This window comes from Brachionichthys hirsutus, unplaced genomic scaffold, assembly GCF_040956055.1.
Source record: "Brachionichthys hirsutus isolate HB-005 unplaced genomic scaffold, CSIRO-AGI_Bhir_v1 contig_179, whole genome shotgun sequence".
Classification (NCBI taxonomy): domain Eukaryota; kingdom Metazoa; phylum Chordata; class Actinopteri; order Lophiiformes; family Brachionichthyidae; genus Brachionichthys; species Brachionichthys hirsutus.
This window is the reverse complement of record NW_027180418.1, coordinates 41,403-57,033: the sequence shown is the minus strand read 5'-3', so window position 1 is coordinate 57,033 and position 15,631 is coordinate 41,403. Positions and strand designations below refer to the sequence as shown.

General features: G+C 39.1%; 1 protein-coding gene across 1 annotated transcript in view; it reads right to left on the bottom strand.

The window, feature by feature from the left end:
• The window catches only part of LOC137914789 (CUB and sushi domain-containing protein 1-like), a 116,352-nt gene that overhangs the window by 83,213 nt on the left and 17,508 nt on the right, over positions 1 to 15,631 (bottom strand). The window contains 6 exon segments of the mRNA XM_068758285.1: positions 2,051 to 2,191; positions 4,770 to 4,955; positions 5,106 to 5,288; positions 7,323 to 7,435; positions 7,672 to 7,775; positions 14,782 to 14,903. Coding sequence (XP_068614386.1) covers positions 2,051 to 2,191; positions 4,770 to 4,955; positions 5,106 to 5,288; positions 7,323 to 7,435; positions 7,672 to 7,775; positions 14,782 to 14,903 — 849 coding nt within the window.

Here is a 15,631-nt window from a genome sequence, read left to right as displayed (position 1 = left end):
GACATTCGTAAGCTGAGGTACTACTGTAAATGCGTCTTTTAATATTTTGAACAATGATGTCCCCCCCCCCCCACACACACAGTATTTAAATACCTGAAATGTGTCCTACAAAGGGAAGAAGTTTGAAAAGCATGGCTGTATCACTCCACTGATATGGAAATACGGAAATGGAATTATCGTCATGTGGATTCAACCCTGTCATGTTTAGCTTATATTATCCTTATTCCAGAGGTTAACCCGATCCCACCCAGCACACGCGGAATGATTGAACGTGCCTCGGGTTGATTAACTACTGATGGAGAGGAAATGAGAGTGGAGAGAGAAACCAAACAAAAGGGACAAAGAGGAGCGACAAAGGTAATTGCAGGCCCAAAAATACATTGCAAATACTGACAGATGGCAAGAAATGCTTTTTGCAGACGTGTTTTGCAAGAATATAAGTACCACAAATATTCAAATTGTATGTGTAAACTCAGGGGAGGGGGATAGTTATGCTGGGAATGTTTCAGGGAAAGAGCTTGGGGGGGGGTCCTGGTCACACAGAGAGAGAGAGAGAGAGAGAGAGAAATGCAAAGAAATATGATGGAATTGAGAAAAGAGAAAACAGATAAGGTTTGAGACAAAGAGAATGAGGAATTGTTTAACTCGACCAAGTATACTGAGAATTTTGCATTAAAGGGCCCTATCTTCAAGGGAGAGCGTTTGCACATATTCCTACATGAACCTACACTCATCATGATCTATGAAGTTGAATTGTGTAATCAGGTCATGAAGACACTTGAAAATATGTCAATTTTGGGTGAACTGTCCCTTTAGGGTGAGGTTTTTTTTTTTCCTTGTACCTTGATTTCTTCTAATGAAAACTGTGCATTTTGGTATAATTTTGCACTAACCATTATTTCCTCAGATTACTATTCATAAAAACCTCCAGTACAGAGCGGTTATGTTATTCGCATGATGCAATTCTTAGAATTGTGGTGTTATCAAAGAAGTTCTTGTCAAACTTAAGAATAGCTCCTGGACAGATAAAGATATTCACGAAGCATCTTTGCCCTGTCAGAGAGCTCTTAAGATGAAAAATTGTTGGAGCAGAACAGAAGATTTTTAAGAAGCTTAAGACTTTCTTAAGAAGTGAAAATGGCAGGGACAAAGAGGAAGGAGAAATATGGAATAACGGTGATTAAACACTACAGATTAGATCATGCAGGGGATAATGTTCATGGCTGATTATAATCAGTCAGCCTCAGCTTCGAGCAGCAAGACTGACAGACTCTGGTCGTCAGGTTGACAACAGGACAGGCTTAACTAGACAACACATCGCTCAGGCAAAAACAGTCAGCACAGATGAAGGGATTAGCAGTTAGCAGGTTTCATGGCTGTTGTATTATTCATCTACCGAGTGTACAATGAGCCTCAGCCCATTATTGCATTGTGTATTTGTGCTTGAATGGCCTTCAGTGGGTAATATTTCCCAGAGCTAGTGCATGTCTAAAACTCCACAAAGATAACCTGGGGATTTTATCGCTTTAGCTCGTCACACATAAATATGAGGAATCCTTTTTTTTATATATTTGTTTTATAAACAGCGACCTAGTGGTGCTCTGATGCAGCATGCAAACACAAATTCAAGTCTGAATTCATTTGATGATGTATGTTGCTCATTTACATCCAGTTTTCTTTCTTGTGCACCTGTTTTTATAAAGAAATCTGGAAATCGAAGAAACAACATTGCAATGCCAGATATTTTGAAGGTTTATAGTTGTTACAGTAATTTGAATCCCAACAACTGCAACAACTAATAAAAGTGATTTTGACTTATCATGTGACGTTAATGATTGTCAGTCTTAGCAATGTCAGAAGATTGTAAACATTTATGTTCCCCATCAATTAGAACTGAAAGAGCCTCTAAAATGAGACACAAAACATCGCCAAACTGTAAAACCGAGTCCAGTTGCTTGAGTTTCAGCAACTCAAATTTAATGACTGTTTATAAAGTCAGAAAACAAGCTGTAACAGAGAATAAACTGCTAGGTAAGTAGGCGATACATACTGGTGTAGCTGATATTGAAGCCTTTTCCAGTATTAGAGTGATCAGACTGAAATTCCAGCCTCATTATGTGTCCGTTGGAGGCGATTTGTGATGGAACATCTTTTCCTGAGAAGGTTCCAAATGTCATCGGGTCTGACAAACCTAAATGAGACCAGAGAACAATATTCAAAAACTCATTTCAATTCTGTGTCTGTAATATACAGTATACTCATTTTCCTGAGAAGTGCTGCTCAGTTTTGCTTTGGACTGGATTTAGTCCTAATAATGTCTTGAGTCAACATGAGCCCTGCTGGGAACTCCCAGACAATTCTGTCACCAATGAAGAGGGAACTATCTTTCCCATCAAATACTCATCATCTCCTTGGGGCACATGATTGGAACGAGTGACTGAGTGTGCGGCTATGCTAAGGTGTTCTCGAGCATTGAGGCATTTCTTTCCAGGTATTAAACAACACACTGTACACCAATTGAATGGCCTAGAAACCATTACAACTCCCTCCACTGGTTTGTACAGCTGTAAACATGAATCACCCCATTCCTGTCCGAGACATTTGTGTCACAGCGCAAGACCATTCAGTGGAAAGCAAAAAAAAAAAAAGGCAATGCACTTTTATTTGGTAGAATACATTCTGTTCTTGGGGGGTGCACTCCAATGATCCAGCTGGGAGCAACAGATTCAGTCGGGAGCGTAATGAAACCCTAAAAGGCAACACAAAACAGAGCCCAGCAGGCCCATATTGGTGAGAAGTATACATAATGCACAAGGAGAGAAATGCCCTCCCCACATATGGTAATAAGGACTTGAACAGGAGGAGGCTGAGGTGGTTTATGGAGAAATCAATCGCCACAGACAGTTACAGCGGTCTGTAGGAGGTAGAAATAAATAGATCAACCACCAGCAGCAGAGCCATAATGATTAAGCATAAGTGTGAAAGATAGAGCGATTATAAAGACCACCTTATTGTGTTGATTGAATGTGATTGGGAATTTATTTCAAATGTGAATGTTGATTATAAATGTGAACTGATGCCGATGAGCTACTGGCATGCGCAACTCGAGTTCACTGCCAGGACTAACACAATGCTTCTTGTTGTTAATGGCCCACCATGAGTTTAGCAGATTGGTGCTGCAGCAGGAACTGTGATTCATCAGAAAACACCTGCAGCTTTGCATGGATAGGAGATGCCTGCACTGGTAATTATTCATTGTGGTCATTTGGCCCTTTTACAAACAACATTTCCTGCATTCATTCACTAAGGGCCATGGACGCACTTAGTAAACTGTGTTCTGGTCTATTCAATGATGTCTTTGAGGCTCATACACATAAATAGAAGCTTCCCTGGTATCTAAAACCAAGTCTTTTGCGAAATTGGAAGACATCAGACCTACTTTGTTTGCAGAGAGATTACAAAATGAAGTGTGAGTCACACAAATTTTAAATTGCACTGTTAAGTTCATACAGCTGACTGAAAGTAACTTTCCAAACCTCTTATGATTCCAACTACAAAAGGTACAGTGAACAAAGCATGTGTTGACAATCTTGCAAGGGACAGAGAAGGAGCTTCAACAACACTTCAGTAATAACGCTAATTTGATGTTGGAGATTATTCAGCAGCACTCCCACAAGAAGACTTATTTTTTATTTTGATTGCCTTCCACTTAGACTTACATAAGCTACGTAACAAACGAGTGAAAAACAGACAGTTTCATTGATCTTCAGCAAACCGAAAGCTCGGTAAAAGAACACGAGTGGAAAGAGAGTCAAGGTAACAATAGCTGAAAGCGTGATGAAGACCTACATTGTCTTATCTGAGGAAAGACATTTAAATAAAAAGTATTTTATAGCTGTCTATCACAATGGTCTTCTCTGTTAGATGACAGCAATGTATTTTTGATTATATGACCCATTCCACTGTAAATTGTGTTCAAAAATGTCCCTCAAAGCTTTATTCGATTTTTAAGGCTGTATTTCATGGTATTGTTTCTCAGCTCAGCTCAGGGGATTTATGGTTGCACTTTAGTTTGTCATTTGTTTGTACGTCACAGTTCTATTAACCCAGAATAAAAAGGATAAGAAAGTCATGAGGGACAAGGTTGAGACACAAATTGATTTTCTTCTCCATGTTTTTGGGCTCTTTTTAGCTTCAATTCTTCATGTATGGATTTTTTAAAGTCCCAGCAATGAATTATTGGCCATCACAATGGCTGCATTACAAGAAAAGTGCTGTTAATAAGGATCTAAGGATAAGAAATAGCCAATAATTTAGCACTTAAATGTATTATTTAAGGACAGAATATTAGAAAATGCCACTCATGACTGATGTGAAGAATAAGTGATACTTGAGAATAGATCTCGTGAATACACCTGCCTCGACTCAGAATTTACCAAATATGTTAAATTTTTATAGAAACATACCATAACCATTAATCTTGAATCCATTAATCAGTCATATTACAACTTTATCTGAGTCTGAACAGAACTATTCAATGAGGGCCACACAGTTAGTTAGTTAAAGCTCCATATATTCTATCCATCCATCCATCCAATCTGATTTTTATTCTCTTTCTACACCAAATTGTCCAAATTAATATAGCATTTTTCTTGGTCAGTTATATACGCCAGTCCAGCTTTTAATTTACGTACAATAAAAATAAATATAATGTAGTAAACATTTGTAGTGTAGAACAAAAAACACAAAGTGAAAAAAACCCCAGTTACCTTCATCTTTTACTGCCAGCCAGTCAAACTGCGGCTCCAGGTCAAAGTCAGAGAACAGGAGATGAATACGACTTCCTGGTTCAGAGATAATCAACCAGACGCAGTTCAGGTTGTTTCCATATTCCTCTGGGTAGTTCGGGGACAGTATAGTCCCTGATGGAGCCGTGAAGTTGAAGAAACATGAGACTAAAAACAGAAAGGAAAAAAAAAGAAATACAGGCAGATTAAGGTGAAAGGGAGCTACAGAACGATTTCTGTAACTGATTAAGCATGAAAAACAAAAGAATAAGAACAACCATCCAGATAAACGTGAACAAAAAGAGAGGGCATACTTACAGACACAACTAGGTTTATTGCCGGACCACTGGTTATTATGCTGGCACGTGATGGTCCTCTCCCCGACTAGTTCGAAGGCCGACTGGCAGAAAAAGGTCAGCACATCCCCGTGTTGAAAGCGATCCCCGCTACGATGCCCAAAGGCCGGCACTCCGGGATCTCCACAGCCACCTCGCTCAATCTCTGTGACACAGACATGACATACACAGCTCTGTTTCAAAGCTGATAACTGATGTCAACATGCAACAGGTGACATTCAAATAAGAGGTTGTCTGTTGACTGTGAGATTGGGTGAAAGGTCAAAAAAAAAAATTGCATATTGATTTTTAAGTGGTGTTAATGTTATGCAGATATGATTATTCAGACATTCTCCTTTGACATGTCCAAACATAAAGAATTTATGGAAAATCCAATGTTTAAATGTCATTTAATGTGTGTCACATTACAGAATGGGCTTACAAACAAGTTTGACTTTTGGAGTCCATTCTTTCCCATTTTATCCACATTTGTATCCACTACTTCTCCTTATCCCTCCTGTTTGGCTTTACCGCATGTTCCACCATGCTCCTGGATTCGCTTTGGGCAAATACATCTCAAGGTGAGCAACATATGCGTGTGTGTGTGTGTGTGTGTGTGTGTGTGTTGAACAGTCTATGTGCCGAAGTTCATGGTACAGCCCACAAGAACTGAATACTTAAAGAAGAGTCAGGCATGTGTGTGGTCCATCTTAATGAACTGCTTTTATCATTGTGGTTGGAACTACTGTTTGTTCAATAAGTCTCTTTTGAGTTGATTAAACTTTTTCAATGTGAGTGTATTAGTTTTAGACCAAACAACCTTTTCTTTATTTATTCCCAACTGTTACCTGAAAGTTTTTTCAAGATCTGTCTATAACATTTTGAGTTACCTTGCTAATGGACGGACGGACAAACACACGATTACATAACCTCCGTCTCTACGGAGGTAATAAGCAGGCACACAAACTCACACACACAAGCGTCCCTGCTATTTTGACAAAAAAAAAATGCCATCGGGAAAGAATAAAACATACACATGCAGAGATTAAAAAGTGTAAGTGTAAATGTGTAGTGACAGCAGTCCAAATCAAGACGGATACACATATGTTGAGTTTTCCTGTAGGACTGAAAGCTCTCGGGGGTTGACACTGATCAAAGTGTGTTACATTGTGACTTTACACAATGTGACAGCATCACATACACACGTCCAGGAACAGTCCCTAAACACACCACTGGCGGTTGTTTGATATCCTGTGGAAAACACTAAAAGCACAAGGTCATCTAGAGGTCATGAACTACCCTTTGTTTGTGTCCTGTTTATTTCTTTATTCCTTCCAATGCGGACCAGTGTAATATCCGCAACCGTAATACAGTATATATGAAGGACGACACACACACACACACACGCGGGCACACACACACAGGTTTCTGAAGCTACACTATGATTCACTGAATCAGCGACTGACCCAGGACAACACTGTCAGCAATATCACTGAATCATACATAGCTAAGCAGAACAAGAGCGCAACCTTTGTCCCACCCACTCGCTCGCTCTCTTTGAGACAATTTCTCATCTTACTCAATTTGCCTTTTTTCCTCCTGTCCCACTCTGTCAATTTCTTGTTCTCTCTCTCTCTCTCTCTCTGTGTTTATCAAATTTACCAGTCTCTCTCTCTCTACCAGTTTCCCCTCTTTGTCTCAAGTGAATTCAATTTAGTGCGCTTCCATTGAATTCAACTTTATCCTACAAGCTACACTGGCCAGATGCAGTATGTAATCAAACACATGAATAAAATGAATGGACTCTTCTGAAAAAATAGGCATTTAGCGGGACATATTTCTGCGTTTCTCAGTCTCACCTTTACTTACTGTGAGTGTCGCAATCTTTATCTCTATATTAGTGTCAGCTTTGGCATAATGTGAAAAACAACCAAGCAAAACGATCAGCTGATTGAGTCATAATTCATTCATTATCATCTTGCAATGCACAGTCGCACACCCGCTCACATCCATAGAGGAGGGCGGACCAGCGACAATTCTGTGCACTGCTTAATCATCACCTCAGCAACACTATGACTTTCACACTTCATTACAACAGCTGATGTATCTGTTTGTAAGCATGTGTGTGACTGAGGGGTGGTGACAGAAAGGTCTCGCCAAAAGGTTTACTGCAGCCATTTCACCCTAAACAAGGCCATACCTTCGTAGACCGCCTTGAACCCTGCAGAGCCGATTGTATCATCTGACTGCAGGTGCAGCCACATCTGATTGGACAAGCCAACAATGAGGTCAGGGACACTGGAACCAGTAAGTCTGCATAAAAAGGCACATGAGCAAACACACATCAAAAATAAAAAGTATATACTGTATTAACATAAAGAACAAAGAGGATTAGAAATACTTATTATCTATTAAGTTTAAAAAAACGTTCACACTTGTCAATGGCTGCAACGAATTACATTTGCACCGAACACAAGATGAGTGTTGGGTGTGAACATGACAGCTACGTTGGTTGGAATGTCGTAAAGAGAGAGAGAGAAAACGCTTACACATAGAGCACCCTCCGAGTGTCTCCTATCTTCCCTCCATCCCCCACAGTCAGCGTGTCGTATCCTCTTTCCAGGTCAAACTCCTCAAAAGAAAGCTTCATCACCTAGAAGAATGGGACAAAACAGCGAACCACTGAACACGTATAGACAGAAACATGGAGGGGCAAATGTAGAGACATCACAAAGTGAAAGTGATTCATTATTCATTCCTGCCAGGATTTGGAAATGGTATCAAAATCGGAGTTTTGATTCACAGAAAGTTATTTCTATGAAAAAATAAATAGAGATGCTGTAAATAGCAGAGACAGACATACATATAGATAATAGAATTATTAATTACACAGTGACACATTCATCAGTTTCTCAAAATAATCTGCTTTGATACAGAGAGGCTGAGCAATAGAACGGAGGTGAAATTACCCTCTTGCATTCAGCACCAGCATCCTTTACAGTCATCTTTTACTTTTCCGAGTTTACACAGATTGCCTCAGAGAGTAACACACTTTGCTCCCTGAAAACACTCGTCTGCCGTTGGACACTGATGAATAGAATAGTAAATGTGTTACTCGCGGTCACGTTCGCAGCGGTAGTTGCATGCATACAGAACCGGATCATCGATCCACCGTGCCCTCTAAAGGCCATAATACCGGCTGTCTATTATTTATCAGCTGTAGATCATCTCTTTGACAACACAGGGCATGGGTTCATACCGAAAACCAGTCAGTTTGTTTCTGGCGTGTTAGAGGAGCTTAAGCTTTCAGCCATTTTTTAGTTTTTTAAATGAAGCAAATATATGGATATGGAGGATCCTGGAGTAAAAGCAGCTCGCCATAGAAATCAACTGTAACTGTAGAAATGCACTGAAACATTTGAATGCATGACTGCCCTCAATCTCATATGCATAAAAACTAAAATATGTTTTTCACTGATTGTTTTTGACATCAGTATCCTAAATTCAAACAACTCATAAATATCAGGCTCATACTCATGCGACACGTTTTACTACCTTATTACAGTGAATGTTGCAGCCTCAGGCAATGTTTATTCTTTCCAAAATGGCTACAAATAATGGGAGGAATATGCAAAACAATATTATGAGTTACTAACCCTTGGCTAACAGCAAATTACAGGGAATATAAAAAAAAAATGGTGCATTATGTATTTTTATATCATCCTTTCCAGAGTACCTGAAGGGTCTCAATGTCTCAGATGTGTCTCCTAAGATTTTATCATCTACATTAGCATCACTGTTAGACGTTTCTAAACCAGGACACAATATATTATCCATTTTCAGGAGTGCTGATTACATCAAAAACTCAGGAATAATAGTTCATAAAGGAAACCACTTATTCGCTGTCAAACATTAGTCAGATTTTTAATACCTAAACAGTTTAGGACTGAGTGTGTGTGTGTGCATTTTTGTCCTGTTTTTCATAAGGGAAAATATCATATATTGGAAAAATAATGTGTGCATGATTCATAACTACAACAGGAAAGAGCAGGATATGAAGCCAGTAAGTGGAAAAATAAGATGCTGTTGCAGAATGTGTTTGTGACAGTGAGGTAAATGTCTTTGTGAAGATGGTACAGCAGCTCGAGTACATAAAGGGAAGAAGTGAAGCAGATCAGAGTAAAAAAAAAACTTGTAGATCCACAGACTGACTGGCAGGCTTTAAACTGTTTAGGATGTTATTGTTGTTTTTCCAGGTATATAATTACTAAATGTGAAACCTCAGCCACCAAGTCTGCTCGTGAGCTTGTCTATGTGGCATGTTTGCACTATAAAGTTGCAATTTTGGATGCTATAACTTCAAATTGGACTTGCCACAGCTTAAAACTCTAAACTTGCATGTATCTATTCTGAATATTCAGTACACTCGTGCTTCTGCCGGTTGAGAAGATGGTCACTAAGGGTAAGCAGGATTAGCAAAACACACACAGCACACTTTTGGCATAGCAGCAATTACCTTCAGCCAACTGCATTAATGTACTACGGTACAACCGACAACTATGCTCAGGGCTTACGAATAAAGCTGAAGTTAACTTTAAATCTCGTTTTTGGGATGTACTGGATCAGTTTGTGTAACATTGCTGCACTTGAAATCATAGTTCCTGCTGACATTCAGTAATTTTGCATCATTCCACAGCTCCATAGGGGGAAAATCCAGATCAGAAAATTCATCCAGAGCCGTTCCTGTGCAATAATCAGGCTGGATAATCTGCAGTTTTGGATTATCTGAGACAAAGAAGTACTCAAAAACAGAGATGTAAACAAACTCAAGCACACACACCTTTTGGAATAAATAGTCCTTTTTCAAATGAAGAAGCTTTTTTTTAATGAACTTGTGGAAATGTGATTAGAAATGGTTTAGTTTATATTTTTGTTCAGTGTAAGTTTGTGTCAGGACAGTCAAGCAAGAATCTGTAGTGTCATCAGACTTCAAGGAAGGAACTGAAGCGTTATCACACTTAGGTCATTATCAAGAAGCTCAGTGCTCTTCAATAGATAGATCCAAATGGGCTCATTTAGAAAGGCATTAGGAGCAGCCTGCCATCCCAAACTACATTAGATTAGCTTCTTTATTTTCTAAAGCAAAAAAAGAAAGCAACTCAAAGGAAGGAAGGAATCAACCACAACAGAAATAAAGGGCTGCGAGTGTAATCTCGCCCTTTACAAATCTCCAACCGAGACAGTGTTGGCAGTAAACACAAATTTGCCTTCAGTTAGATGACTCCAGATTTGTGTTATGCTTTCTTTTGATTGCATCACATTATTCAGTTACTGTAGTGCTCATTATTTTTTCAGAGCTCCTCAAAATTGGTGCAGCACAGGTCTCATATCAGAAACAGTGTGCATCCCTTCAAAGAAGGGATGTATTCAGCGTTCTAACTGAGGTCATTAGACAGCAGCAGAGCAGGTAAGAGCAGCTACAGAGACTAAGCATCAAGAGCAGCATGCAATCAAAACCAACAGTGAAAGGTCTTCAATCAGCAAGTCAAATTGTGACGCTGGGAGTTTTAGGGCCTCCTCAGGGTAGAGCCACAGCAGGGAAGAAAGTGATGGAAATGTTTCTGCTGGTTTGTACATAAAGTCACAGCAAATAAAAGCCTGTACTCAGTGTCTGCCGCTGGTGTCGAACCATCTCAGCTATTATTCTGCAGTTCAATGTGCAAATAGAGTGTATGTTTTATTAACGTCTGTCCGGGGTGACTCGGTGATGCTTTCAGACAGTACAGGCATGACCTTTTCACCACGATATCACCACACCCCACAAGTATAAACCCACAATTCTGAAGTTATTAAAACTTTGAGTAGTAAAACTTATCACCATGCAAATATCCTACTATGTGTCTAAAGTGAATCTGAACAAACATCTGGCTAATTCCACCATTTGCACCACCGCATACTTATAAAAGATCATTTATTGACAGAAGACTACATGTTTGTTACTTGTGACGAAAGTCGACATTAAGAAGTAGCTCAATTTGGTGAAATGCTGAATTTTTGTTGAAATTTGATGTCACACAAGACATGATGAAACCTGTTATTGTCCCGTATGCCTTTGAACCAGACACCAGCAAATCACAACCACTTTGCCTCCCTCACATCTGAAAACTGAAGCCATGGGGAGCAGCTTCAGTTTTAGACTAAAGCACATATATTAGCATCTTGCATGTGATATACGGTGCAGGAATAACCACAGTCAGTAAAACTGTTGCTGCATATATTTGATTTTAGCTGAGGGGAAGTCAGACATGAAAGGAAGAATGACTGAAATGCTTGAAATATAGCAACAAGAGATCAATTTCCTCATAGGTAATGCTAGTAACAAGGTCAAAGCATATCCACTATAATAAACTGTCTCATATGCAGCATGAGGTGTAGGGTTTATGGTAATGAATGTAACTTGGGACTATATATTAATTTATTTAGCTTGGTTATTGTCTGAAATGTTGTTATATGGCGACAAGTGATTTTCTTTGTGGGCCAAATAAAGTACCAGTAAATCTAAAAATAGACTGCATGGATAGCAGCCCATTGGTCATACCCTGCAAGTATCCAGATGTGCCATGTTTATGTGTTGGAGTCTGGTCCCGAGGTGACCTTTGCTTTAAGTGGTTAGAAAGTAAATGGCCGCCGTCTGATGTAATAACTCCCTTGCAGAGGTGTTACAGCACCTTTGAGCGCCATTGACCTGTTGGCTGGAAAGTTTATAAAAATGAACTGCATACTATGCTTGCAGAACAGCTGTGTGACAGCTCTGTGAAACTGCATTCCAAGCTGTTCAGTGATACACAGAGATGTACCGTAGGACTGGGCAGGCCAGAAATGACTTTTGACTTATCTTTCATTGATTCCACAAAGTTTTATATTGAAGCTCTAACCTAAAATGTACTACTAGTTCACAAAATTAAAATGTCTGAATCATCATAAATGGCCTCTTTTGGTAGAGAGGCATAGACAGACAGTGAAATCGTCTGGCATAGGCTCCAGCTCCAACAGGACCATCCCTCACAGGAGAAGTAGTTTGAGCAAATGAATGAACGTCCCCACTGAGTCAGATAAAATAAATACATGATTAAACCCCAAAATGTAATTCAATTCTGTTAAACCGCAGCTTAAGATCGTAACCTGAGCTGCCGAAGGTCATCATTGGTTATTTTCTCCCTAGTTTCTAAATTTCAAGTGCATTTAACAAAATCTGACGAATCTGATGTCCTGCCAACACTAAAATTATGATGATCTATGCATGAAAAAGCACAACCCATCCTCAAATAGAAGACACACACACACACACACACACACACACACACACACTAATTATTCATCAGGAAAAAGACAGAAATGGACAGCAATGATTAGGCTTAATGTGCATGTGTGGTGATGCGTTTCATGATGTGTGTGTGTGTGAGCACTCAGGCATGAGCAAAACTTGAACAATAGAATTATCTGCTTGATGCTGATGAATCAAATTACTAACACACAAAACTACCACTCAATGACTTTTTCCCCCCAGTGCACATCTATGTCGCTCTTCTCTACAATCTGAAGTTTGACAGTTTAGTCTATAACATTTTTCACAAGGTCTGGCAGTTAGCAACTAAGTGGGCAGACAGTAAACATTCATTATATCACAAGGTGCCTGATATGTGTGCACATATTTACAAAACTAATAACACACACACACCAATAAGAGCACACACATTTTGCTGACAGGCTACCAGATTGCTACAAGCTACAGTATATTGATCGTTCTTTTCACAAACGAACATGGTGACAACAGACGCGCAACCAGCCAGAATTACTCCTCGGCTTTTTGACACCTGTCCGTGTGATGCGACAAAAAGAAGCAATGAAAAGGCACACAGAATTCAATGAAAAGACTTTTATATAGCATGTTATTGATGAAACAAATCATCTTGAGTAATTGCTTACTAAGAATTTGAAGGGTAATCAAAAAAACAAACAGAAGAGGAGACAAAGAGGTAATGGAGCAGAAGTTTAAGACCCAATCCAAGAATTCAAAGAGAAGAAGATTGTCTCCAAAGAGATGACTGTTATCAATTTTAATTGGTGCAACATTTCTATATATTCTTTATATTTTCTTCTTCAAACTCCCTAAACTTTAACTGACCACAGACATCCATGGGGGGAATGTACATTTAGTACATGGTAGTAATGATTGAGGATCAAAGTATAAAGAAATGTCTCTGAACTCTCGTCTGGTCGTGTCTATACAGCCTTTATTTTTTTTTCCTTCCCTTTCTCTCTGTGTAGATAGTGATATTTTGCAAAGTTGTCAGCAGCTGATAATCTGTCATTAGAGCACATTCTTAAAGCACTCTCAAACCTCAAGCACTTTCAACACACGCAAACACACATGCAGGAGCCTGAGTAGGCTGTAAACAGAGTATATACAAATGATTCCATCTGTTCCATCTGTTCCATCCAGCTAAAGATATGTGAATCTGTATTATATTGTATTCCATTTAAAATCTCCAGTAATACCAACACACTAACTCACACACACACTTTACAGCCGACATATGTCACCATGCAAAACATCTTGTAATATGCACTTCTACAAACCTTTTTAAATGCAAGGACAGTAAATCAAATTTAACTATAGCTTTCCTATAAAACCCACCCAAGATCATATGTGAATGTTACTGCAAGCTGACGTCAGTTCAATAAAAACATCTTAAGATTCAGAACCACACACCTGTCAGATGCAAATTTGATATATTATAACTGGGAAAAGAATTGAAATGCTTCGGTCAGGATACCATTTTTCTCTTTTAAGGTCAAAAAGACAGGTGGTGGGAGGAGAGAAAGCACATTTCTCTCTATTATTCCTTTTTAAAATTTTTTGTTCTCTTCTTTCAATCATATCTCTGTCTTTGCCCATCCCACTATGTCAGTCGCCCAGAGATGAGCAGGCGCCATTGACATGCTTCAAGGTCACATGTCAAGTACCTGCTTGGACAATCAGTCTTTTTTCCCCCTTTCTATATTCCTGGTGCTCTCGTTTTAAATATGAAGGAGCTGGCTGAATACTGAGCACTATTTTTCTTCCTATGCTTCATGGCTGCAGCTTTCCATGCCATCTTGGTCTTCCCTCTGTTCTCTCTCTCTCTCGGAACTTAACATTTTAGACAAATCAAAGTGAAAACACAGAAAAAGTGCTAATTTATGCAATAATATATTTTTCTACCATTCTCTGTCTCACAGCAACACAGCGGAAACGTTCTCTCATAATATCCTCAGGGCTCCGCCGATATCTAATGTAGATCTTTCAAATGAAAACCGCTGGAAGCTTTGACAAGAATTTCTGAGGAAGCATTTTAGACATTAATTTGGCCATATTTTAAATCATTGATCGAATTTGAAAGCGGAATTATTCAAAGTTAACAGAAAAAAAAGAGAGAAAGAAATGCTAACTAATACCAAACGTAAAGGTCAGTCTTCAAGGGCGTTGAGTTGCTAAGATCACCACATGTAAAGACAATGAAAAATCAATACACGTTTGTTTCACCTCGCAAACTACTTATTTTGATTGAAATGCCAAATGGAACAAAGGAAGAATAAAATAATGAAAATGAGCTCACCTTGCCGGGGTCCATTGCTGTGATGACCCACACACAGTGTGCATTGTTCTCATATTGAACAGGATAGTTCGGAGACGTTATGATTCCTCTGGGCCCCCTCAGGTTGCTCCCGCAGGTACGAGCTGCAGGGGAAAGCGGCAAAATTGAGAGACAGAGTGACACAATTAAAAAAACAATCATAAGGTTTTGAAAGTTATGCTGTCTGCTTCAAAATCAATCAATTCCACCTTATATCCCCTCCATGTCTTTCTTTCACAGGTATTTTCTACCATCACCAATTTAATACACATTAATTGCAAGCTTATACCTGTTTACTTATTTCTGTTAATATCCCTTTTCATCCATATTGATTTGGTCCTGTGTGATAGTCAAGGTAATAATTCTCGTCTTCAGTACCTCATAAAGCCACAGATGTGTTACTGCCTTAAAGGGACAATGGGCAAAAAAAAAAAAAAGAAAAAACAGCAGTGTCAAAGGTCCCCTTAAAACCCTCGACTCTCGAGGACATTGATATTAAAGGCTTACTTGACATTTTCAGTCAGATTTATTCAACAACACATCACACTGCAGTGAAAATTTCATCTGATCATATATTTGCCCTTCATCTGGCATTGGAGGGTGAGAAGAATGGTGGCATTTTAGAAAAGGAAGTATATAAGAAGAATATTTTAATTTCTACAGAACAGCCGTGGTGGTGAGGAGGTAGATTGAGATGCAAGGATAGAATGCAGCAAACAAGTTTGCAAATCCAGACAGGTTGACAGACAAAGTCAGAAGACTTGAGGGAGAGGAAGGAAAAAGGCAAGACTGTGGAGAGGATGAAAAATGAAAATGTGAGGAAAGACGAGCG